This window comes from Barbus barbus, assembly GCF_936440315.1.
Source record: "Barbus barbus genome assembly, chromosome: 29".
Taxonomy (NCBI): Eukaryota; Metazoa; Chordata; class Actinopteri; order Cypriniformes; family Cyprinidae; genus Barbus; species Barbus barbus.
The window spans coordinates 3,079,881-3,107,343 of record NC_136757.1 but is presented as its reverse complement, the minus strand read 5'-3'; the positions used below and the strand labels follow the sequence as shown (position 1 = coordinate 3,107,343).

The 27,463-nt window shown below is 39.5% G+C and overlaps 2 protein-coding genes across 2 annotated transcripts in view; one reads left to right on the top strand and one right to left on the bottom strand.

Annotated features, from left to right (window-relative positions):
• Positions 1-12,411: 12,411 nt before the first annotated feature.
• On the top strand, positions 12,412-14,607 carry LOC306848844 (beta-1,3-galactosyltransferase 5-like; the record flags this gene model as incomplete). The annotated part of the gene is made up of 2 exons (XM_079383594.1): positions 12,412-13,570; positions 14,603-14,607. Coding segments are annotated over 2 exons (1,164 nt in total), but the record flags the coding sequence as incomplete, so codon positions are not given.
• A 1,643-nt stretch (positions 14,608-16,250) lies between these two features.
• Positions 16,251-27,463, bottom strand: part of LOC306848843 (WD repeat-containing protein 46-like) — a gene marked incomplete at its 5' end in the record, with an annotated part of 36,722 nt that continues 25,509 nt past the window's right edge. The window contains 4 exons of the mRNA XM_079383593.1: positions 16,251-16,549; positions 16,847-16,960; positions 24,953-25,143; positions 26,790-26,940. Coding sequence (XP_079239719.1) covers positions 16,436-16,549; positions 16,847-16,960; positions 24,953-25,143; positions 26,790-26,940 — 570 coding nt within the window. The 3' untranslated portion in view covers positions 16,251-16,435. The remainder of the gene's footprint in view (positions 16,550-16,846; positions 16,961-24,952; positions 25,144-26,789; positions 26,941-27,463) is intronic.

Genomic DNA, 27,463 nt, shown 5'->3' with positions numbered 1-27,463 from the left:
AATCATCAATATTAAAACAATAAAAGGCTTGAACTACTTCAGTTGTGTTGTAATGAATCTAAAATATATGAAAGTCTAATGTTTATCAGTACATTACAGAAAATAATGAACTTTATCACAATATGCTAATTTTTTAAAAAGGACCTGTATATATATATACAGTGTGGAAATGGCCGATATTTACTGGGGGTACTCTAATTTGGAGAGGGGGGGGGGGGGGGGGGGGGGGTATTTAACAATGGTAATTTTAGATTACCTTTCGGATGTATTTAATAATAAAAACATGTCTAATCTATGAAAATATTTATTAAGAACTAATGTCATATTTTCTCTAAACCGTCTTGTACATTAATACAGGCACCTGCAATTCTGCCCAAATTAAAATGTGGAATATTTACAGACTTTTTAAGAAGACTCAGAGGTGGCATTAATACATTTGATAAAAACAATGTTATGAGATTGAATATAGAAACATTACACAATTAAAATTTATACTTTAAAAATGAAACTCCCAGTATGCCATAGCTGTTAAATTTATGTAATCTTCACTCAAAACATGGGATGAAATTGACTGCAAATTACGGTCACAATAATGTAAATTTATATTTCATGCCTTTGTAGTATATATTTTATAGTATATATTGTAGTTTGTAATATATATTTAACATGTTTCAACGGGGTATTTGCTTTTTAGTATAATAATAATAATAATAATAATAATATTAAAGGGATAGTTTACCCCAAAATGAAAATTCTGTCATAATTTACTCACCCTGATTTTTTTCCAAAGCTGTTTTACTGTCTATTTTCCGCTGATTCACGAGAGAGCTGCCTCCTACACATTGTATTTCTGCTCGTCATCACTATCAGATGCTTTCAGTTCACTTGCTGAAAATAGCTGTTTCTACGGTACCCTAGGAAGTGGTATAATGTATCAGGACTGCAATAATGATTATTAACTGATTGTCACTTTATAGAAATGCTCGCTGATCTGCATTATATTCCCGTGGATTACATTACAAATTATGGTGCGCGCGTATTACGATGATTACGGTAAAGGACCAACACAGAGGGAACTTTTCATTCTAGACGCCCAGAATTGAGATGTAATGACATTTTTCGTTATTTTTTCTGTTTGTTTTATGTACATCTGCGTAATATTCGTGTTATTTATTGCTGTCTTTGTATCTGTATTAGGTCTACTATATTCTTCTACCTGCATTTCATTGCAAGATTCGTACAAAAGGAGATATGGGACATTGATCAATTTAGAGGGGTATAAAGACCCCATTTCTAATAAGTACAAGAAATGAATGGTCAGTTCTTATAGAGGACATCCCATACTATATGCACACTTCATATGAAACCATTTTACTGCAGCATTTTCGAGATATGGGACATTATTCGATTTAGAGGGGTATACAGACACCATTTCTTATAAGTAGAAAAAAGCAATAATCAAGTCTTTTACGAGACGTCCCATACTATATGCACACCTCATATTAATAATTTTTACTACACCGTTTTGAAGAAACGTTGCATTATTTAACTTCAGAGGGCATCTAATAAGTTGAAGAAAAAAATGATCAGTTCATATACAAGACGTCTCATGCTATCTACATACCTCATATGAAACCTTTTTACTGCAGCATTTTACTGCAGAGTAATGTGCTATTGTCTCATTTCAGTGTCCCGAAAACACCCCATTTCTAGTAAGAAGAAATAGACGATCAGTAGTAGATCAGTAGATCTTAGTCAGCCACCAATTGTGCAAGTTCTCCCACTTAAAAAGATGAGAGAGGCCTGTAATTTTCATCATGGGTACACTTCAACTATGAGAGACAGAATGGGGGGAACGAATCCAGGAAATCACATTGTAGGATTTTTAATGAATTAATTGGTCAATTCCTTGGTAAAATAAGTATTTGGTCACCTACAAACAAGCAAGAATTCTGGCTCTCACAGACCTGTAACTTCTTCTTTAAGAGGCTCCTCTGTCCTCCACTCGTTACCTGTATTAATGGCACCTGTTTGAACTCGTTATCAGTATAAAAGACACCTGTCCACAACCTCAAACAGTCACACTCCAAACTCCACTATGGCCAAGACCAAAGAGCTGTCGAAGGACACCAGAAACAAAATTGTAGACCTGCACCAGGCTGGGAAGACTGAATCTGCAATAGGCAAGCAGCTTGGTGTGAAGAAATCAACTGTGGGAGCAATTATTAGAAAATAGAAGACATACAAGACCACTGATAATCTCCCTCGATCTGGGGCTCCACGCAAGATCTCACCCCGTGGGGTCAAAATGATCACAAGAACGGTGAGCAAAAATCCCAGAACCACACGGGGGGACCTAGTGAATGACCTGCAGAGAGCTGGGACCAAAGTAACAAAGGCCACCATCGGTAACACACTACGCCGCCAGGGACTCAAATCCTGCAGTGTCCCCCTGCTTAAGCCAGTACATGTCCGGGCCCGTCTGAAGTTTGCTAGAGAGCATTTGGATGATCCAGAAGAGGATTGGGAGAATGTCATATGGTCAGATGAAACCAAAATATAACTTTTTGGTAAAAACTCAACTCGTCGTGTTTGGAGGAGAAGGAATGCTGAGTTGCATCCAAAGAACACCATACCTACTGTGAAGCATGGGGGTGGAAACATCATGCTTTGGGGCTGTTTTTCTGCAAAGGGACCAGGACGACTGATCCGTGTAAAGGAAAGAGTGAATGGGGCCATGTATCGTGAGATTTTGAGTGAAAACCTCCTTCCATCAGCAAGGGCATTGAAGATGAAACGTGGCTGGGTCTTTCAGCATGACAATGATCCCAAACACACCGCCCGGACAACGAAGGAGTGGCTTCGTAAGAAGCATTTCAAGGTCCTGGCGTGGCCTAGCCAGTCTCCAGATCTCAACCCCATAGAAAATCTTTGGAGGGAGTTGAAAGTCCGTGTTGCCCAGCGACAGCCCCAAAACATCACTTCTCTAGAGGAGATCTGCATGGAGGAATGGGCCAAAATACCAGCAACAGTGTGTGAAAACCTTGTGAAGACTTACAGAAAACGTTTAACCTCTGTCATTGCCAACAAAGGGTATAAACAAAGTATTGAGATGAACTTTTGTTATTGACCAAATACTTATTTTCCACCATAATTTGCAAATAAATTCTTTAAAAATCAGACAATGTGATTTCCTGGATTCTTTCCCCCCATTCTGTCTCTCATATTTGAAGTGTACCTATGATGAAAATTACAGGCCTCTCTCATCTTTTTAAGTGGGAGAACTTGCACAATTAGTGGCTGACTAAATATTTTTTTGCCCAACTGTAAGTAATTTCCCATCTTCTATACATACATCAGAGGAAAACATTTTACTGTATAATTTTTTAAAGTGCATGCTATTATTTCAATTATAGAATTATACAACTGTACATGTATGCTTTCTAATAAGTACAAAAAATCAACAACCAAATCTTATAATGGATCTCCCATACTATCTGCACCCTTTATATTAAAAACATTTTACTGTAGCAATTTGGAGTTCAAAGTTAAGAAAATTCTCAGACATTGCACAATTTTTCCAGTACTGAAAACTAGAAATATTATTTCAAATAAGTAAAAAATTTATTTCTATTTCTTCAAAAGTACCTCCTACTTTTTTAGCACACCAAATGAGAAGTCTGTGTACTGTGGCAGTTTGAAGTTGCATACATCCAAATTCAACGAAGTTCTTAAAGACTGTACATTATTTCTCCAATTTTGAGGCTTATAGAAACATCAATATAAATATGTAGATAAAAATCATGGCCTTTGCATGCAAGGTACCTCCTACTCTATCAGCACAGCTAAAATGAAGTCACACACTGGCAGAAATGTCACACTATACCTCACACAGTTTCAGAACAGTTAATATGGAGTCTTTGCTCTGTAGTAGTTTGGAACATGGATGTCCTCTATAAAAACTGACCATTCATTTCTTGTACTTATTAAAAATGGTGTCTTTATACCCCTCTAAATAATGAATAATAATGAATAATGTCCATATCTTGAAAACGCTGCAGTAAAATGGTTTCATATGAGGCGTGCATATAGTATGGGACGTCCCATATAAGAACTGACCATCCATTTCTTGTACATGTTATAAATGGGGTCTTTATAGTCCTCTAAATCGAATAATGTCCCATATCTTGAAAATGCTGCAGTAAAATAGTTTCATATATGAGGTTTCAAGATTCAAGATTTTTATTTGTCACATACACAATCATACAGGGTATAACCAGCAGTGAAATGTAGGTCAGGTCCGCTCCAAGGACAGTGCAATTATAAAGTATACAGATATTAAGAAAAAGAAAAGTAGAAAAAATAAGAGAATAAAATAAAATAAAAGATAAAAAACATAAATATAAATATGAATGTGCAGGTCAGTATGTTGTTGACAAATAGTAATAAGAGGAATGTGCAAAAAGTTGTACAGGGTATTTAAATAGCAGCAATATGAGGTAGAAAAAAATTATGAATAATTATGAATAGCTATTGATATGGTGATATTTACATGGAGTCAAGTGATGTTATGACACGGAGTTAGAGTTTAGGAGCCTGATGGCCTGGGGGAAGAAGCTCCTCCTAAGTCTCTCAGTTTTTGCCATCAGGCTACGGAAGCGCTTACCAGATGGAAGCAAAGCGAATAGATGGTTACCAGGGTGATTAGAGTCCTTGAATATTTTGACAGCTCTATTTTTGCAGCGTTTGAGGTAGATGTCCTGCAGAGAGGGGAGAGCAGACCCTGAGATGCGCTCAGCTAAGCGCACAACTCTCTGTAGTGCTTTGCAGTCCTGATTTGAGCTGTTTCCATACCACACTGAGATGCACTGAGTCAATACACTTTCTATGGTCCCTGAATAGAAAGTTTTCAGGATTGCTGGTGAGATCCTGAATTTCCTCAGCTGTCGCAGATGGTACAGTCTTTGCCTGGCTTTCTTAACCTGTATTTGGATGTGTGTAGTCCAAGTCAGGTTCTCGGAGATGTTTACACCGAGGTACTTGAAGCAACTCTGATCATAAGAGGAGGTTATAACTCTGGTCCCACTGATCATAAGAGGAGTGTAGGGCCGCTGCTGTCTCTTCCTGAAGTCCATGATCAGCTCTTTAGTTTTGCTCACATTCAGCGAGAGACAGTTGTCCTGGCACCATGATGTGAGTCTCTCTACCTCATCCAAGTATGCGGTCTCATCGTTGTTGGAGATGAGGCCCAGAACCACAGTATCGTCAGCAAATTTGATAATAGATGTGGAGCTGTGAGAGGACACGCAGTCATGCGTGTAGAGAGAGTAGAGCAGGGGACTCAGGACACAGCCCTGTGGGGCTCCTACGTTCAGAGTGATGGAGTTTGAGGTGAACTGGCCAACTTTCACCACTTGAGGTCTGCCGGTGAGGAAGTCTTGAATACATTCACAGAGTGAGGAGTTTAGGCCGAGGTCTGTGAGTTTAGAAGCCAGCTTGATGGGGACTATAGTGTTGAAAGCTGAGCTATAGTAAATGAATAGCAGCCTTACATAATTCCCATTGTTGCTGTCCAAGTGTGTGAGGGAAGAGTGGAAGATGTGAGAAATGGCATCGTCCGTAGATCTGTTTGGGCGATAGGCAAACTGAAGAGGGTCCAAAGTATGGAGGAGCAGATGTGGCTCTTTACAAGTCTCTCAAAAACCTTCATGACTATAGATGTGAGGGCAACTGGGCGATAGTCATTCAGGCAAGAGGGTTTATTGTTCTTTGGCACAGGGATAATGACAGATTTTTTGAATGAGGTGGGAACCACAGAGGTAGCAAGGGACTCATTAAAGATGGAAGTGAACAAACCAGCGAGCTGATCGGCGCAGGACCTCAGAACACGGTCGGTTATCCCATAAGGTTCGGCTGCTTTCCTGACGTTCACTTTCTTTAGCGCCCTCCGAACCTCATCCTCCGAAACGGTGATTACAGGTTCATCGGTGCTCTGCCTGCTGCTTCCTGACTCGCTGGACAGCAGAGACGCGCTGCCGCCGTTGCAATCGAAGCGGCCACAGAAGGTGTTTAACTCGTCGGCCAGCAACGGATCTGCTCTCACCTCCATGGAGGATTTGTTTCCAAAGGCACAGATGTCCTATAGATGTAACCGCTTACAATGAGGCTCTTCTGACCGGGAATATGAGCGAGTACAAAGCATCGTGCTATGCTCTCCGACGCGCAGTAAGAGCCGCTAAACACAGATACAGAGAGAGAATTGAGTCTCATTTCCTGCGTGTGTTAACCGCAGCACGGATTGTTCTGTAAACCCACGGTTTCTGGTTGGAGAATGTCCTTATCATTATTGTTTCTGTAGCTTGCTCGGTTAGCGTGTTTACAAAGCTTAATGCTACATCCGTGAACTCGCTGATGTCAGAAGAACTCGCCCGGAACATGTCCCAGTCGACGTCATCAAGAGCCACCTGCAGCATAGCCTCTGAGTGGGAGGACCAGCGCGTCACTACTCTCTGCACCGGAGGTTCCTGAACGAGCCTTTGTGCCTTTGTTTGTATCCCGGTGTTAGAAAAATGGCGGCATGGTCCGATTTGCCAAAAGCCGGTAGTGAGCGGGCATTGTAGGCATTCTTGAACTGAGTGTAGCAATGATCCAGTGTGTTTGGTCCTCTAGTTGGACAGGATACATGTTGATAAAAGTTTGGCATGACCTGCTTGAGGTTGGTTTTGTTAAAGTCCCCCGCGATGATGAAGGCAGCGTCAGGATGTTTGTTAATGTAGCCGCTGAGCACATCGTGAAGTTTAGACAAAGCCAAGCCGGTGTCCGTCTGTGGTGGAATGTACACAGCAGTAACTATGATCGATGAAAACTCCCGGGGCAGATAAAATGGGCGGCAAATAATGGAAAGATGTTCCAGATGAGGCGAGCAGGAACACGACAGAATGGAGATATTCCTGGGATCACACCATTTCTTGTTAATCATGAAACACACTCCTCCACCCCTGGATTTACCGGCCTCTGCTGTTCTGTCCGTCCGAAAAAGAGAGAAGTTCTCACTGGGCAATACAGCAGTGTCCGGGACCATGGACGAAAGCCACGTTTCTGACAAACAAAGGATGTTACAGTCCCTTATGTCCCGTTGGAAACTAATCCTGGCTCTAAGATCGTCCATCTTATTTTCCAAGGATTGGACATTTGCTAGCAGAATGCTCGGGAGAGGAGGAATGTGAGCCCTTTTCCTGAGTCTATCTCGAATTCCAGCGCGTTTCCCGCGGTGTTTCTTGATCCATCGCCTCGGGGGGATATTGTTCGTCTCCGCGTTCCGAAGAATCTCCAGAGGCCATACTGGATTCCTGGATAAAGTGTCCTGAAACAGGTTGGTGTAGCGGTTTCCAATGTCCAAAAGCGTTTCCATGTTGTAGGTGATCAGTGCCGACGTGAAATGTGTAAAAAGAGAAAGTAAAAGTAAGTAAAAAAGTAAGTTAAAGCAAAATCTCAGCGGAGCAGCCTGAACGGGGTCCGAACATAGCGGCGCCATTTTGAAGGTGTACATATATTATGGCATGTCCTGTATAAGAACTGACCATTCATTTCTTGTACTTATTATAAATGGTGTCTTTATAGTCCTCTAAATCGAACAATGTCCCATATCTTGAAAATGCTGTAGTAAAATGGTTTCATATGAGGTGTGCATATATTACGGGATGTCCTCTATAAGAACTGACCATTCATTTCTACTACTTATTAGAAATGGGGTCTTTATACCCCTCTAAATTGAATGTCCCATAACTTGAAAATGCTGCAGTAAAAAATTTTCATATGAGGTATGCATATAGTATGGGACCTCCCATATAAGAACTGACCATCCATTTCTTGTACTTATTATAAATGGGGTCTTTATAGTCCTCAAAATGTAATAATGTCCCATATCTCAAAAATGCTGCAGTAAAATGGTTTCATATGAGGTGTGCATATAGTATGGGATGTCCTGTATAAGAATTTACCATTCATTTCTTGTACTTATTAGAAATTGTGTCTTCATATCCCTCTAAATTGAATAATGTCCCATATCTTGAAAATTCTGCAGTAAAATGGTTTCATATGAGTATGCATATAGTATGGGATGTCCTCTATAAGAACTGAACGGTCATTTCTTATACTTATTATAAATGGGGTCTTTATAGTCCTCTACATTGAATAATGTCCCATATTTTGAAAACACTGCAGTAAAATGGTTTCATATGAGGTATGCATATAGTATGGGACGTCCCATATAAGAACTGACCATTTATTTCTTGTATTTATTAGAAATGGTGTCTTTATACCCCTCAAAATGTAATAATGTCCCATATCTCAAAAATGCTGCAGTAAAATGGTTTCATATGAGGTGTGCATATAGTATGGGATGTCCTGTATAAGAATTTACCATTAATTTCTTGTACTTATTAGAAATGGGGTCTTTAGCCCCCTCTAAATTTAATAATGTCCCATATCTTGAAATTTCTGCAGTAAAATGGTTTCATATGAGGTATGCATATAGTATGGGATGTCCTGTATAAGAATTTACCATTCATTTCTTGTACTTATTAGAAATTGTGTCTTCATATCCCTCTAAATTGAATAATGTCCCATATCTTGAAAATTCTGCAGTAAAATGGTTTCATATGAGGTATGCATATAGTATGGGATGTCCTGTATAAGAATTTACCATTCATTTCTTGTAGTGATGTGACATACTGCCAAGTATGGTGACCCATACTCTGAATTCGTGCTCTGCATTTAACCCATCCAACGTGCACACACACACAGCAGTGAACACACACACAGCAGTGAACACACACCCGGAGCAGTGAGCAGCCATTTATGCTGCGGCGCCCGGGGAGCAGTTGGGGGTTCGGTGCCTTGCTCAAGGGCACCTCAGTCGTGGTATTGAGGGTGGAGAGAGCGCTGGTCATTCACTCCCCCCACCTACAATCCCTGCCGGCCCGAGACTCGAACCCGCAACCTTTGGATTACGAGTCCGACTCTCTAACCATTAGGCCATCGAAAATCGATTAATGTCCCATATCTCCTTTTCTACGTGTAGAAAGGGAACTGTATTGCACTAATTACTAATACGATGCCAACCGTTTCAGAGGGTCGATTACCACATCTTGATGTCCAATGACTACGAGAGTAATGAAGAGCAGGTAGACTTACTATGTTGTACTATTTTACTTTAATAAGGTTGAATAACAAATCAAATACAATGTGTACATATGCACAGTCAAAGGATCACATAAATGTAAATAAAATGTACATATGAATAGCGTAGGCCTACGCAAAATAATAAACAAATACACAATGAATTATTTCAACAGAGTTGAATTTCAAGGATACAGCTGGTCTGTGATTCGTCAGTGAAAATAATGATTACAAGAGTCCGTGTTAGTCTCTTCGAAATGCAACCTATCAGTGATGTGAAGCTGTCCTCTCAGACTCTCAGATGAATCCTCTGTGACAATAAATGCAAGTAGACCTAGGATGTGTATCACTCGATGTATGACTCTCAAATGTGGTTCTACAATAAACAAATAAGGTAATCAGTAACAGAAAATTGTATAGATATGCCATTAACACGTCAGACCCGCTGAGATGTTACAACTCTATAATGGTTGATTAAGTATGCCATTATTAACATACACACAATCAGGTAACCACACTCTCGCATAACATAAATTATAATGTAGCAGCCATACATCAAGCTGAACAGTGAATACGTGACAATAATAATATAATGAATACTCAAATGTAACTCACAATCTTCAATGACGCACATTCAAGAATCGTCACCAAGGAAACTTCAGCAAAAAGTTTAATACCATCCGTTGCCAATGAAGACCACAAAGATTCTTTCCTGCAGTTCACAAAGTGAAGGCGCTGCAGAAAGAGATTTTAATCGGTCTTATTTTACTGCCTTTCAGGGAAGATTGCAGGACTTCAACTTTCCCTCAGGATCCAAACCGGAAAAACGATCCGCTCTCGCGCGCGCGCTGAGGTAAGCCACGCCTCCACACATTCAAATCAATGACCAACATAATAGCTGCACAGCCCTTATAATAAATGAACATAAACTGAACATGGGCTTTTTTACACTACGAATCTTGCAATGAAATGCAGGTAGAAGAATATAGTAGGCCTAATACAGATACAAAGACAGCAATAAATAACACGAATATTAAGCAGATGTACATAAAACAAACAGAAAAAATAACGAAAAATGTCATTACATCTCAATTCTGGGCGTCTAGAATGAAAAGTTCCCTCTGTGTTGGTCCTGCAATTACCGTAATCATCGTAATACGCGCGCCAACGCCATAATTCCAATCGCGGCTGGTTTGCCTGTGTTTTTCTGAACTGCGGCGGCTTGCCCGCGGTATTACAAGGTAATTTAACTCAAAGCCGTTAAAGAGAAACGGACATCCGAAAAGGCCTCGAAGAAACGATGCATTTATCATCTTCATGGCAAAATGTGAAAACTGCTACGTGGATTTTATTACAGAGGATATTGAGCATCGGAAAGGTAACACGTCTACTTTAAAGTTAAACTGTAAAGAATTGCAATTCAGCTATTTGAACGAAATTTTCAATCATATATGTTTATTTATCATTAAAGTCACACATTCTTCAAAACACTGCTGCTGCTGTGCTTCTGTTTTGCGTGCTAACGTTTGAGGAGCTGCTCAACTGTGCTCCGCCTTTTCTTTTGCTGTTGTGTCGTTATCAAGTCCTGGAGCTTTTCTCCAAGCCGATTTTAGCACGCTTGCAGTGTTTAAATCATTTTTAGACTGTGTCCATTGAATAGTCGATTTCTTGTACAGCCAGAAATAAATGATTAGCTTAATATTCAATCATATTTTAAACAACTTTTAATATACCTTATCAAATAGTTGACAAGGGTGTTCACACTTGGGTTCACACAATCATTTTCCCAATCAATACTACTACTACTACTACTACTAATAATAACAATTTAATAAAAATAATAATAATAATTTAATAATAATAATAAAAAAAAAACTGCAGCTGTGGTTGTCAGAACTTTACTGATGGTAGCAACATTTTAGGTTGTACTGACTGAACTGAATATAATGTTAGGCTAATATACTAACCTACTAAAGTACTAAAAGATTTTGTCTACCTTTATAATACACTGACAACCATAAAAACAGAAAGCCATCTGATAAGTCAAAGTTCATCAAAGCTGAGGTAAATATTAACATACAGAATGTGCACACCAAGTCATGCTTACAAACGCTGTAAAAATTGCCAGGAATTTACAGGATTAAAGAGTATTATTTTTCTATAAATTACTGTAGTCAGAGATTAACTGTGAAACCAATGCATGCTGGGTCATTTTCTCACAAATGACTATGAATGAAAAGCAGAATGATGCTAACATCACAGTAATTTATTAATAATTAATAACTTCATATTCATAACTGTCTGTGTACGGATCCACAATATTGAAGCAACTGCTAAGATACATTTTTAAAAGATGTGACATCAATACTCAACATACAAAACAACATGGGTAACACTCAACAAATAAAAAAACACAACATAAACCAATATTACAAATTAAACAACACAAACTGCTAAAAGTGAACTAAAAACAAGTTCAATAGCAGAAATAAAACCAACAAGAATAATAATAATAATTAAAAAAAAAACTCTACAGCATGATCTATTCGTGCTGCATTGCATGCTGGGTGCCTTCATAGTGCATATGCACTGTAGAAACACAGTTTGCTGTTTGTTTACAAGACATTTTTGAGAGTGCAGTTAGATACAAGAGAAGTCCCACTGCAAAATTACTGTGAAAGTAATGCAATTATTAATAAATAATAATGTAAATGTGCTAGACAGATGTGTTTAATCATTGCGCTTGCATCTCATGCATTCTAGAAACGCGGAGCTCAAGTTAAAATAATATTGTTTAAAAAATGCATCTTGACACAATTTTTATTTTTTTGCTCCACTCTACTGCCCACTCATGTTTTCAAAGCAAAAATGCATTCTGTTTGAGTGGCCCCTAACAGAGCCATATTAATAGCATTAGCAGAGGCTGTAACAGCACCTGTCTATTCTACCAAACCAGCTGATGTGTCATTACAACTCTGGGACAAATGTGTAACTGCGAATATATATATATCTATATATATCAACAAAAGAATATTACCCATTATGCACTAATGTATTCTGCTCATCTTTTTGCCCTTTTGCAGTTGGTGGTGCAACAGTGCTGAGAAAAGCAGAATTTCACATCTTGCTGCGGCCTTTTTGTCCCTTCACTGGATCTATTTTTACACAATCAGTGTAATCATACCCATAAAGGAAGAGTAAAAAAAAATTTTTTTCCGGTGATCTGTAAAAATGGTGGCAGGGTATAGTTTTAGGATCTGTAAGGGTCCCTTTGGGAAGCGAGGAGGTCATTTAAAGTTTATCCATTACTTCTTCATAATAGTCTTCTGTATCTCCCTGCTAGCTTTACTCTTTATTGATGTAATTGAATTGTGGGTAACCTTGCTGGGCATGAGCAGAGCAATAGGTCCTGACGGAGTAGTCCTTCCACACAGCATACCCCCGACCCGTTCCGAAGAGTACTTGCTTATGCCTAGCATCCACGTCTGCCAGCGTGCCAAACCTTACCTCATCATTTTGGTGGCAACCGCACCTCACAACAGAAAGGCCCGCCAGGCCATTCGAGACACCTGGGGTGGGGAAGTACAAGTCAGGGGTCACAGAGTCATGACCCTCTTCATTGTAGGTCAGCCATCTGACCCAGTTATTGGCAAAGAATTATTAGAAGAGTCAAAGGAGCGTGGGGACCTCATACAGGGTCGCTTCATCGACTCCTACGGCAACTTGACCCTGAAAACTCTGTCTATGCTGGGCTGGGCACGCCGATTCTGTCCACAGGCTCACTACCTGGCTAAAGTAGATGACGATGTACTGTTCAACCCTAGTGCACTGCTGCAATATCTCAACTTCAGCTTTAAAACAGAAGAAAATGCCCTCACAGAACTTTATCTCGGTCGGGTCCACATGCAGGTAGCACCGGACCGCAATCCTGCCAGCAAACACTTCATGTCGGAAACTGCATATGCTGGTATGGTCTTTCCTGATTACTGCAGCGGAACAGCATATGTACTTTCTCGGCCAGCTTTGCTCAAGCTGTCGCTAGCAGCTGTTGCCATACGTTTACCCAGACCATTGCCCCCGGAGGATGTGTTTGTAGGTATTTGCGCTCACACAGCAGGCATTGCACCTACCCATTCTCCACTCTTCTCTGGAGGTCCAGCTGTACCATACAGTCGTTGCTGCTACGAAACTATGGTGTCTGTCCACCACACAAAGCCTGGGGACATGGTGCATTACTGGACGGAAGTGCACTCCAATGCTTCTACATGTTGCTGGTACTTTGCCATTCAGAGTCAAAGTGTCTGTGTCATTAGTAATGATACACTCCATAAATCACACTACACAAGAGGAGTCACTATAGTGGGAGATCACGTCAATGCAAGCGGAGACTGTCTGATCTATTGCCGCGGAAGAAACACACACAATAGTATCAAATCAGTTATTTCACAAATGGTTCCTTTAGTAAATAAATTTATGATCTACCAACAATATCTCAAAGTTTTTTTTACCATTGTAGAAATTTCAAATATGATAATGATTTGCATATGCCAGTGTACACTGCAAGCACTGAATACTATATCCTCCTGAGACCCAGCTATGGAGTTTTTGCCTCTGTAGTGGATATTATATTTTAGTGAATTTCTCTGAGACCTCACGTCACAGTTTTAAGCCTGGATGTCCTGTACAGAGCACATTCAGGGCTTTTTAAAGAAAATAAATGTTTGGAAGTTTGACCATGACCACACCCTCTCCTAAATCTTTAAAGATGGATAAATTTAATCTAGTGAAAAATTTTCACATAAAGCAACATTTCAGGAAAATGTTATGGGTTTTCAGAGTCAAATATGACTTCCTGTTATGAAACAGGACATAATTTCATACATATCCACTGTAGAAGACACCGGGACTAAAAGCATGTTTATTATGCATTTAGGGAGACTTAATTGAATAGGAAAATAAATTATCGATTTGCTTATAAAATATTAGATCTCGTCTTTTTAGAATCTGGCCAATTTTTACTCCCATTATGACAATAATTTTTTCAACATGCTGTCCCAACAGCAACACATAAATATGCAAATTAGATAGTGTATAGGTACACTGTTTAATAGGAACACCAGTTTATGGAAATTTTTACACACATATTGCATAAAACAAAATGGTATATCAAATTATTTTGTTATACATTTTATAACATAGTTGAGAATCATCCTTAAAGTTTAGTATTAAAAAAATCCTGAAACCTAAAAATTGATTGATTTAAAAAAAAAAATCCCATTGTTTTTGCCCTTTTGATGTCTATTCATGCCATTTTATTTTTTAGAAAAGCTGAGTTCTAGTGTCCTCTACAGAGAACATAGAATAAAATATGAATAAAATATAATAGATTTTACTGAAGACTAATTTCTCAATATCTTCAAAGGTTGAAGAAATTAGTTTAAGGATCCAGTTGGGCTGCAAAATAATGGTTGAACAGTTAGTCATGATTATTTTGATAAACAAAATATAATCACGATTATTGTCATTTTACCTTCAATTTTGACTTTTTGCCAAAGCAAGATGATGCAAATAAAAAATGAAAATGAGACATTTTCAGGATAAATAAACAGTGGGCAAATATCAGACATTATGCTTTTTAAAATAGTAGAAGCATAAATTGTGATCACGATTAAAATACGATTCATCGTGCAGCCCTAGTATCCAGTCTTTAACTAAATTAAAATACAGAAACTCAACTGACATTCCTACAAGTTCTAAATATTATCTCAGGGTTAACAGTACAACAAATAATCTTCCCATTTGAGAGAATGATTTCGGCGAACAGCTAATTAATATTAACTTTACTATAAATTCCCTTGTCATTTTAGATTAAACTAAGCAAACATAATGAAATATTGGGAATAAGTATGTAAAATGATTTATTTGCCAAACAACAGTATTTTTTGCCAAATCTGTGCCAGTGACAGAGGGTTTTGAGTAAGCAGATCCATAGAAGCTTTTGCACCTCTGCTCTGTTGCTATAGATGTTCAAGATTGTTGCATTGAGCTGTTGGTCTGTGGGCCATTTCATGTAAAAGAAAACCTGGAAATCAGGTTCGGGCTGGGGTTGTATTGTTCTCGTGGGCCCTTATAAACCTCTTGGGCTTATGTACACCTTTTCCCCCATTGAAATGCCCCTGTATATGATACAATACTAACTCCACTAAATAAAAAATAAAAATAAATAAATGTAAAAAAAAGTTTTTTTTGCCCCCCAAAGCAAGCAATTTTTTGATGATTTTTATTGTTCCATTTGGTTTTCCAATCTTGTGTGTGAGACATACATTTGTAAGCATCCGTTGGTTTCTTGGCAAGGTATCATCATCTAATGGCTATTCCTGGCAACAGTTAAAGAAGTCACTGCTCACCACTGCAGTCCAGGTAATTATAGCAATGAAAAATGCTTTACAACACATAACTCTTCATTAATTTTGATCATATAATAATTAAAGGCTTAGTTCACTCCAAACTTTTAATCGCTTTTACGTCATTCCAAATCTGAAAGTGTCCATGCACTGAACGGTATAATCACTTTATATGATAAACATTAAATTTTTTTATTCAAACATGAATACTGATAACTTACAAACTTATAGCACATCAAATATGGAAAATGGAAGCTTAACTTGTGCTTGCCTGACACACAAGAACAAACCTCACTGGTTTATGCGTATCAAGCAAGCACGTCTGAGCCTCCGCTGACCATACAGTATTTGATGTGCTATACATTTTCAGCTGGACCTCCAGCAAACCAAGAGTAGATAATCTAGAGTTCCTGAAAGCACACAATGAAGTAAAATTAGCAGTGTAGCTTGGTCCTAGCCCATTACCGGTTTTGTAAGGAGAAAGCCCATTTAAAATCCATTTTGAATTTACATAAAGACAGTGCTAAGCATCTAAAATTGGAGTGATAAGCTATGTCTTAGTTCTGGTTAATAGTGGTACTACAGAATTATAAAGTCTCTCAACTGTTGTCATCCCCCACCCCATTTTATGGGGCCTTTAAAGACAAATACAAGTACGATTTTTTATAGATGTTATAGGTATTTTATTAAATAAGCTAAAAGCTTTCAAGGAACAAGGAAATGAGATCTAGAGGTTTTGAAAAAAAAAGGCTTGTACAACAGCAATCTTGCATTTGCAACAGATTAGCATGTATGAATAGTCTCTTCTTTGAATTAGTCCTCTAGGATGGGTTCACAGCAGTCAGGGATCTTTACTTTCTAAAACGGTCAAGTGTTGACTTATTTCCCAACTTCTTTTCATTGGACTTCTCTTTCAGCTCTTTCTCTCTTTCTGTTCGCTCCTGTGCGGATTGCCGAATTTCGTCCTGAAGAATCACAATAGAGAGTAAGTGGTGTGAACAGAGAGCAAATAAACACTCTACTGAGAGAGGCTTGTGTTTAAGTTCAACAAAGACTTTCTGGTCTCAAAAACCCTTTAAGTCTATGATATTCTGACCTCTAGATATAGCTTTGGTCCCTCCTGGAATACGATCAAACTTTTAACTTGTTGTGCACTTAAAAATCTTACATCTTTTATGTGAGGAATCATCATGTTTGTAGTACGAACAATGTGAGATGATTCCAAACAGAGACAGAAGACAGAGAGGAAAAAAAAGAAATACCCTCTGATCCTCATGGGCGACTTTCCTCTTTCTTTTCTCTATGGCACCAGCCGAGCTTCTTCCTTTCTTCTTTGTCCTTGGTTTAAATTTGTCTTTTGCCAATGGATCAAAGCCCTGAAACAAAGACGAGACACAAAGTAAGAACTAACGACACCAAACTGATGGATACATACTAGGGGTGTAACGGTACACGTATGGGTCTTTTGGTTCGGTACACGTGTAAATACAGCATTATTTTAACCACAGCACGAGAGGAAATTCATTGAAAACCTACAATTTTATGTATTGTTACTTTTGATAAGAAACAAAGTTTCATCTTTTATCAGGAAATTCAAACAATAAATGCCGTTTTGACATTCTTTGACAGAAACGCCTCAGTTCAAACGGCAACTCGGAGCGCGAGTGAAAGTAAGCATCCCTTCCTCTTTACTACTAGTTTTAACGTGAAATAAACATGAATTAACATCTCATGCCTAATGTAATCGCTCAGTCAATCAGTCAACTGCTGAAAGACGTCAATAAAACAGCTTGTTAACAAAATGTCACGTAGCATTTCATTTACCCGGACACTGCTGTAATGCCGAGTGATAACTTCTCTGTCTTTCGGACGGACAGAACAGCAGAGGCCGGTAAATCCAGGGGTGGAGGAGTATGTTTCATGATCAACAAGAAATGGTGTGACCCCAGGAATATCTCCATTCTGTCGCGTTCCTGCTCGCCTCATCTGGAACATCTTTCCATTATCTGCCGCCCATTTTATCTGCCCCGGGAGTTTTCATCGATCATTGTTACTGCTGTGTACATTCCACCACAGGCGGACACTGGCTTGGCTTTGTCTAAGCTTCACGATGTGCTCACGACATTAACAAACATCCTGACGCTGCCTTCATCATCACGGGGGACTTTAACAAAGCCAACCTCAAGCAGGTCATGCCGAACTTTTATCAACATGTATCCTGTCCAACTAGAGGACCAAACACACTGGATCATTGCTACACTCAGTTCAAGGATGCCTACAAAGCCCGCTCACTACCGGCTTTTGGCAAATCGGACCATGCCGCCATCTTTCTAACACCGAGATACAAACAAAGGCTCGTTCAGGAACCTCCGGTGCAGAGAGTAGTGACGCGCTGGTCCTCCCACTCAGAGACTATGCTGCAGGCGGCGCTTGATGACGTCGACTGGGACATGTTCCGGGCGAGTTCTTCTGACGTCAGCGAGTTCACGGATGTAGCATTAAGCTTCGTAAACACGCTAACCGAGCAAGCTACAGAAACAATAACTATAAGGACATTCTCCAATCAGAAACCGTGGGTGGACAGATCAATCCGTGCCGCGGTTAACACACGCACCGCCGCTTACAATGAGGCTCTTCTGTCTGGGAATACGAGCGAGTACAAAGCATCGTGCTATGCTCTCCGACGCGCAGTAAGAGCCGCCAAACACAGATACAGAGAGAGAATTGAGTCTCATTTCCAGCTCAACGACTCTCGACGGATGTGGCAGGGACTGAGGACCATCTGTGACTTCGGAAACAAATCCTCCGCGGAGGTGAGAGCAGATCCGTTGCTGGCCGACGAGTTAAACATCTTCTACGGCCGCTTCGATGGCAACGGCGGCGGCGCGTTTCTGCCGACCAGCGCGTCTGGAAGCAACAGGCAGAGCAGCGATGATCCTGTAATCACCGTGTCGGAGGATGAGGTTCGGAGGGCGCTAAAGAAAGTGAACGTCAGGAAAGCAGCCGGACCTGATGGGATAACCGGCCGTGTTCTGAGGTACTGCGCCGATCAGCTCGCTGGTTTGCTCACTTCTATCTTTAATGAGTCCCTTGCTACCGCCGTGGTTCCCACCTCATTCAAAAAATCCATCATTATCCCTGTGCCAAAGAACAATAAACCCTCTTGCCTGAATGACTATCGCCCAGTTGCCCTCACATCTATAGTCATGAAGGTTTTTGAGAGACTTGTAAAGAGCCACATTTGCTCCTCCATCCCTGATACTCTGGACCCTCTTCAGTTTGCCTATCGCCCAAACAGATCCACGGACGATGCCATTTCTCACGTTCTCCACTCTTCCCTCACACACTTGGATAGCAACAATGGAAATTATGTAAGGCTGCTATTCATTGACTATAGCTCAGCTTTCAACACTATAGTCCCCATCAAGCTGGCATCTAAACTCACAGACCTCGGCCTAAACTCCTCACTCTGTGACTGGATTCAAGACTTCCTCACCGGCAGACCTCAAGTGGTGAAAGTTGGCCAGTTCACCTCAAACTCCATCACTCTGAACATAGGAGCCCCACAGGGCTGTGTCCTGAGTCCCCTGCTCTACTCTCTCTACACGCATGACTGCGTGTCCTCTCACAGCTCCACATCTATTGTCAAATTCGCTGATGACACTGTGGTTCTGGGCCTCATCTCCAACAACGATGAGACCGCATACTTGGACGAGGTAGAGAGACTCACATCATGGTGCCAGGACAACTGTCTCTCTCTGAATGTGAGCAAAACTAAAGAGCTGATCATGGACTTCAGGAAGAGACAGCAGCAGCCCTACACTCCTCTTACGATCAGTGGGACCCCTGTGGAGAGGGTGAGCAGCTTCAAGTACCTCGGTGTAAACATCTCCGAGAACCTGACTTGGACTACACACATCCAAACACAGGTAAAGAAAGCCAGGCAAAGACTGTACCATCAGTGTGGTATGGAAACAGCTCCAATCAGGACTGCAAAGCACTACAGAGAGTTGTGCGCTTAGCTGAGCGCATCTCAGGGTCTGCTCTCCCCTCTCTGCAGGACATCTACCTCAAACGCTGCAAAAATAGAGCTGTCAAAATAATCAAGGACTCAAATCACCCTGGTAACCAGCTATTCACTTTGCTTCCATCTGGTAAGCGCTTCCGTAGCCTGATGGCAAAAACTGAGAGACTTAGGAGGAGCTTCTTCCCCCAGGCCATCAGGCTCCTAAACTCTAACTCTGTGTCATAACATCACTTGACTCCATGTAAATATCACCATATCAATAAGCTATTCATAATTTTTCTCTACCTCATATTGCTGCTATTATATACCCTGTACAACTCTTTTGCACATTATTTTTGCACATTCCTCTTAGTACTATTTAAGTCAACAACATACTGACCTGCACATTTATATTTATATTTTTTATCTATCTTTTTATTTTATTCTTTTATTTTATTTTATTTTTTTCTACTTTTCTTCTCTTAATATTTGTATACTTTATAATTGCATTGTCCTTGGAGCGGACCTGACCTACATTTCACTGCTGGTTATACTCTGTATAATTGTGTATGTGACAAATAAAACTCTTGAATCTTGAATCTCTATTTTTTTTAGCTTGTTGATATTTATACAGACTCAAAGCCTCATCTCCTGAGCCACTGCACAAAGGAACAAAATATATCCAACACAATAAATAAATAAATAATTTTAATAAAGTTAAAATTGTTTTCAGTTTAACCATCTGATAGGCTACGTTTACATTAGTGCGTGTTCATTTTAAAACACAAAGCTTAGACAGAATCATCACTTCTAGGTTGTTAAAGACTTCAAGAAATTTAAAATCTTCATCCACTTTCATAAGTGGGTGTTTTATTTTCTTTCACCATATGTTTTATTGTTATTAAATTCTGGTGTAGTATGTCTAATTATTTGAATGCATAAAAACAACTAGGTTTATTTAAATTTATTCTTAAAATAGCCTAATGAAATGTTTTATTTTTCCTCAGAAATTCTGTGTTCTGTATCTGGTTTTCAAATGAAGACATAAAACATTAATTTAATTTATCTTTAAATTATTGAAAATCAAAGTTTATTTATTTTGGCAAACAAAGGGGGGTTACTATTAAAATTAAAACATGGAATAACTGTTGTGTGATCATTACTAAAAAAAAAATAAAGTTTTAATAATTTTAACAGTAGCCTAGTAGTAGCAGTATGTACTGTCTGCTGAACAATATTAATATATTTCTGCCACAGTGTCTTCCGAGTTAAACCAAACTTTTATTTTGACGGGTTGCCTGGAATACCTTTACAGTTCTGTGTGTATATGATATGACGCTAGTTTTCCTCGAATCAAACGGTAAAATGCTCATGAAGTGAGTCTCAGAGCAGGTCTGGAGATGTTGTTCATGTCCCCATTTAGTGAGACGGCAGACGCTGAAATCACCGCGAGCGTCACGCGCGCTTCAGTCTGATATAGAGATAGAGAGCAGATATAGAGAGCAGACTGCTCCGTGCGCTTTCGAAACGCATTTGCGGAGGTCAAACACTGATCAATCAGCACGTCGCCGTTTGTAGTCAAACACACCTAGTGCTGCAGGATTATTGGCTCACTGACGGTGATGAGATTAACCCCTTAGGTATCGAAATTTGGTACCGAACAACAAGACGTTTTTCGATACTCGGTGGTATCGAGGCAATTCGGTCGGTGCCTAAAAAGTATCGAACTCGATACCCAGCCCTATTTATAAATAGATAGTAATTCAATTTAAGTTAAGTTTGGGGTCTGTTGTCAATTGTAACCTTATAGTAACGTTATATATAGTAGTTGCCGCTGTCACTTTGTTAGTAAACAGTACCTGTAGGGTAGTGACGATTAGCTCTTTGTGGGCGGGAGTTCCGTCACTAAAATCACCACACCGACTGTTGCTCTACTCCTCATTCATAGCGATAGCAGCTTTAGCAAACTCTTGAGCAGCAACAACACTACCATGTACTCTGCCATTGTTGTGTGCCATATGTTTGTTCGCGCTTGCCTTTAAAATCGACACGTACTGTACATGTCTACATACCGAACACGTACGACGCACGCACATGTCGTCACCATTTTCAAAGATTCCCATATTGGGTGCTTACATGGAAATGATAATGTGGCGTTTTCAAAAACATCCACTTTGAAACCAGTTTTCAAAATTATGCGTTTTCAGTCTCCAAAACGCCGTTGTTGTGTAAACGAACAGGCAAAATGCATAAAAAGTATCCCGTTTTTGGCTGAAATCTTTGTCGTGTAAGCGGCCCCTTAAATGTGTTTTGTGTGTTCCGTCTCTGTTCTGACCCCACTCACTCCAGCTGACAGTGACGTCACGTGCATACCCTCCATAGTTTAGAGCAGAGGTTCAGGCTACCCGAGACTAGAGGTTTCTAGTCTCGGGTAGCCAGACCTTCAGACTGACAACTGAAGGTCTGGAATTCATGGCAGGTTTTATTGGCCAGGGCCCGCCCATGAGGCCATTTGACCAACATAATTTCATTCAGCGTCACGTTTCGGGGCGTGGAAATGTCGCCACAATAACAGACTCTTGTACAGAGTGTAAAACTCTTGGACGTATTTTAAAGATTCTATGCCGCAAACTTTAAATATTTGACACATACTTTAGAAAATTCAGTGTTTAGTTGATCCTGACAAGCACTCGTCATCACAGTTGTAAACACGACGGCTTTCTTCTTTCGTGAGGGTGTTTGGCGTGACGGCATCTTTGTTTCCAGGAGGAATGTTAAAGAATGCGACACACGTCTCCACGAAATCCTGTATAATTCAACCAATCTGATGACTACTTCGAAACTCCTGAAGTGTTTCCACTTTTGTGTGCCATATGCATCAGACGTTTAGCCAGCGGTCCGTGAGCGTGACATCTGAGGTTAAGACTAAGGCTGTATCCGAAAACGCCCCCTACACCCTCAAATAGTGCACTATTTGAGGAGACAGCCATTTTAAGTGGTGTTCGAAACCATAGTGGATGTTCTCGAGTGCACTCATTCAATCCCACAATGCACCGCAAATACGAGTGTACAACCGATGTACACTCAACGGCTAGAGAATCCCCAGAATGCACTGTGAGAGTCGAACGCCGAGTGAATTCCCGCGTCTCACCAGAAGATGGCGCCCGCAGCTGAATCATCCATTCATTGATTTTAGAAGCGCTCGTCCACGGCGTAATACAACACAGGTACAAATTAATTGTAAATTGACTATTAGGGTTTATACATAATTTCCGTGACAGAGTTCAAGATAAATCCTTCAATCTTACTATTGGAGCTGCCCGTTTCAAATGATTATTTAACAGCAAGCAAACTATGCAAAAGTGGCAGTCCTTCCGGTGCACTCAGCGTCCGAATTCACTCACTCGTTTTCATTCACTCCTTCAAGTGAACTGTATGAGTGGGCTAATGCAGGGAATAGTGAATGAGGGTATAGGGGACGATTTCGGATACAGCCTAAGAGGTTCCTAACTCTGGCCCTTGAGATCATCTTTCCTGCAGAGTTTAGCTCCAACCTTGATCAAACTCACCTGCCTGAAACTTTCTCAAAATCCTGAAGAACTTGATTTGTTTGTTCAGGTGTGTCTGATTAGGGTTTGGAGCTAAAACTCCACAGGAAAGTGGACCTCGAGAGCCAGAGTTGAGAACCCATGGTTTAGATCAACGTCAACTGAATAAAAATGCCTGCGTTAACGCACTAATTTTGACAGCATCTATATATATATATATATATATATATATATATATATATATATATGGATGCACGATATTATCGGACTGATATCGGAATCGGCCGATAATGGCTTTAAATGTAAATATCGCCATCGGCCCGATATGAAAAATATGTCTTGCCGACAAGAAGAATATGCATTGACTCACATGTGCTCAGGGTGTGCTAGTGATTAGATCACGTCAGCAGTGCAATTAGATAATGTTAGAAGAGGCTCATTCTTGAAGCAAAGTCTGAATGACGATTAGATTGACTGTTTTGGATCGCTGCATTTAATCTGTGAAAGCATGTATAGAATGACGCATCCGGTGTGTGATAGAGTAAACAGTAATAGCACGTGACTTGTTGTTTCCAAACAAACTGAAATATATTGTTATCGGCCAAAATGAGTTGAAAAATATCGGCAAAAATCCAATATCGTGCATCCATATATATACATACATACACACACACACACACACATATACATACATAGTCTGGTCTCTCATAGCAATGGGTGACTATAGCAATTTGGCCTGTTTTTCAACTCATATTTATAACCCAGTAAAACAGGAAGTTATGGCTTGTCACTTAAAGGGTTAATTCACCCAAAAATGAGAATTAGCCCATGTTTTACTTTCCCTCAAAGCATCCTAGGTGTATGACTGTCTTCTTTCAGATGATTCCAATTGGAGTTATATTAAAATTTTTCCTTGCTCTTCATACCGTTTGCATGGGAGTAAGCGGGTGTTTTTTTCAACAGTCCAAAAGTAATCAAATAAAGCGCGTGCATCCGTAATAAAACATGCCTCATACGGCTTCGGAGGGTGAATAAAGGTCTCCTGTAGTGAATCGATGTGTTTTTGTAAGAAAAATATCCATATTTAAAATGTTATAAATACTTTTTTCTCACTTCTGCTGACTGTCATACGTGCAAGCCGTTCCGGCAGATGGTGTATGCTAGTCTCGCGAGTTTGTTTACAGGAGCAAAGGAAGCAAAGTTTCCTTACTTTAGCAAAGGAAAACCAGTCTCCTCAGTTTATATCGAAATCCTCCGACATTCTTCTTTACAATTCCTCATTTTGTGCTTCTAATTCGTTACCGGCATTTTGTTTTGCTGTCTCTGCTCTGCGCTTCTGCATTCGTCACGAATCACCAGCGCTTACGCAATGCATACGTCATCTGCCGGAACGGCTTGCACGTATGACAGTCAGCAGAAGTGAGAAAAAAGTATTTCTAACATTTTAAATATGGATATTTTTCTTACAAAAACACATCGATTCGCTACAGGAGACCTTTATTCACCCCCGAAGCCGTATGAGGCACGTTTTATTACAGATGCGTGCGCTTTATTTGATTACTTTTGGCCTTTTGAAACAAAGAGCAAGGAAAAATTGTAATAATTACTCTGATTGGATTCATCAGAAAGAAGAAAGTCATATACACCAAGAATGCTTTGAGGGAAAGTAAAACATGGGCTAATTTTCATCTTTGGGTGAACTAACACTTTGGGATTATACCTCAGCTAGATTTTTACTCTTTAAGAATTTTTAAGGATGGTAATAATTGTAGCACGTTTTTTAAATTTTTTTTCCTTCACAACAGTAAACTTACCAATGCTTCAACTCGTTCCTTGTGCCTCTGCTCAAAGCTGGCCTGGTCTACTTTACTCAGCTGTCCTGGGTCCAAACCTATCAGCTCAGGCTGCACCTTCTCCAGCAGAGCCTTGACCTCCCACTCCTGTCTCTGTTTATGGCTGCGGTACGGGTTTGCATCAAGAGCATCAAAATTGGGTTCCCCTGCACCTGGAGAGACACAAAAAAGCAGGGATTTTTCTCTCTTTTTTCAGTTATAGCAGAACTGTGACCTGTACATTTTTGGTGACATTCAACCCCGCAGCTCTGTAATATACTGAAAGAAACAGATATACTAAAAACAGACTTTCATTCACTACTTCCATGGTGATGCACATTATGTGTGTTGTGTGTGCCAGTATGTACACTGCATTTTTTCTCTGGCAAATTTAAGGAATAAATAAAATTGAACACAATATATAAATAATGTCTAAGGAGCAGACAATGAGTTGCATTAGCAACACTTCAAAGTTTGAAAATAACACTTCCAATACATCTCTTCATTACATTAATTAGTTAAAAAAATAGCTTGAAAGCTTTAAAGACTTGAATAGCTCTGCTCACAAACACCAGAATATGGAAACAACTTTTAATGTACCTTCTGATTACATTGAAAAAAAAATAAAATAAAATAAAAGTGTTCTTGTCAAATCTTGTGTAATCCCACCTAGGTTATTCATTTGCCATGAAACATAAAAATGACTATGAAAGGATGTTTTATATTAGGCTAAGTTTTTATATTCTTAAAAGCTTTACTTGGCTCTTTAGATTCATTTTCTAGATTTAGAGGATGCGTGTTATTTTGCTATGTCACATGCACTACTCATTAAATTTGAATGAGAGTAGAATAGTCAAAAAGTTTGAAAGGCACTCTATTGTGATATTGACCCACATAATCCTTTCTGGATTACAATCCTCCATCAAAATGATAAATTGAATTATTCCAGCTGCTGTGAGAAAAGGCTATAAACGATCCACCACATGCAGCATCCTCACATGCGATATAGTCTACTAGCCGGGACAACTTGTCTGTTTACAGACGTGACGTAATGACGCAGCGGCATGATCAAATTTCCTGCAAATTCCTACCAGTACCACTCAAATTAGAAAACATTATTATAAGAATTGGGCTAAAGTAAGGCGATAGTTTTGAACACTGGCTGATTTCTGATAATTTTTTACCAAAAAAGAGTTACAGACTGCTGCTTTAAGAAGGAAGTCTTGCTTTCAGTGAAATTGATAAAGAAAAAAAAAAAAGAACAAGTATTTGACACGTTTGTTCATCTTTAAAACAAAATCACTTAATTTTGTCCAGTTCCTCAGAAAACAAGACTTCATATCATTTTGCATCTGAAGTAAATGTATTTTGATTTAAGGATGTTTAAATGTTTGTATTGGAAATCAAGAAAAGTACTGAGAAAGACATACATTTTTAGCAGTGCATGCAACATTTAGTGCCCTTACTTTATGAATTTTTGACTTTCTGCTGCAATTCAAGGCAAACAGAAACCGTGATTATCTGATGGATCACACATGCTTTACAGACTTAAATCCTGAAAGTTAAACATTTGTCATGTCATTGGACTCGCCTACATCCTGACAGCAATGGCCAATGTCGTTTGTATCTATTGAAAACAAATGGGATCATATTTGTTGCAGTGTTTCACTGGCAGTGTGAACAGTATATGCAGGTACCTCACTGGGTTTTGGAACTGAGCTTATTTGTCCATCATCCATGAAACACAACTGACTATATTTAGACTCCTGGTACGAAGGAGTAAACATGTCCTTTGTGCGAACATGTATTCCCGTCTTACCTGGTACAATCATGCTGGTGAAGCCCTCTCCATGTCCAATTCCCAGAACATCTTCAAAGGGGCAGTACGCAAGACCCCAAATTTGCCCTTGAAGGCGGTGAGCCATATAGGGTTTGGAGACAGCACTGCTTCCCAAAACGTTCTGATAAACCTATAGATACAAACATACAGCTCTGTTATTGGAATAATAGTTATTGTAACTCTAACAATATCGTAATATTACAATATTCCATTGCCGTGTACGAAACGTCTAAGTATTCTTAACAGCAACTCGTATGCATCTTCAGGAGAGAAAGCATACATGTGATGTACTTTATGCCGTTTCTTTGTCCCTTTCAAATTATCTCTATATAACATTTCAAACATCAAACATATACACACACACACACATATATATACATATATATAGGTACATCTCAAAAAGATTAGAATATCATGAAAAAGTATTTTTTCTTGTAATAAGACTGCTGACTTGGCAATGATCCAGAAGACGAACATTGACGCCCTCCACAAAGAGGGTCATTACTGAAAGGTGTGGCTGTTTACAGAGTGCTGTATCAAAGCATATTGAATGCAAAGTTCACTGGAAGGAAGAATTTGTGTAGGAAAAGGTGCCGATTTCATTTTCCAGCAGGACTTGGCACCTGCCCACACTGTCAAAAGGTACCAAAAGC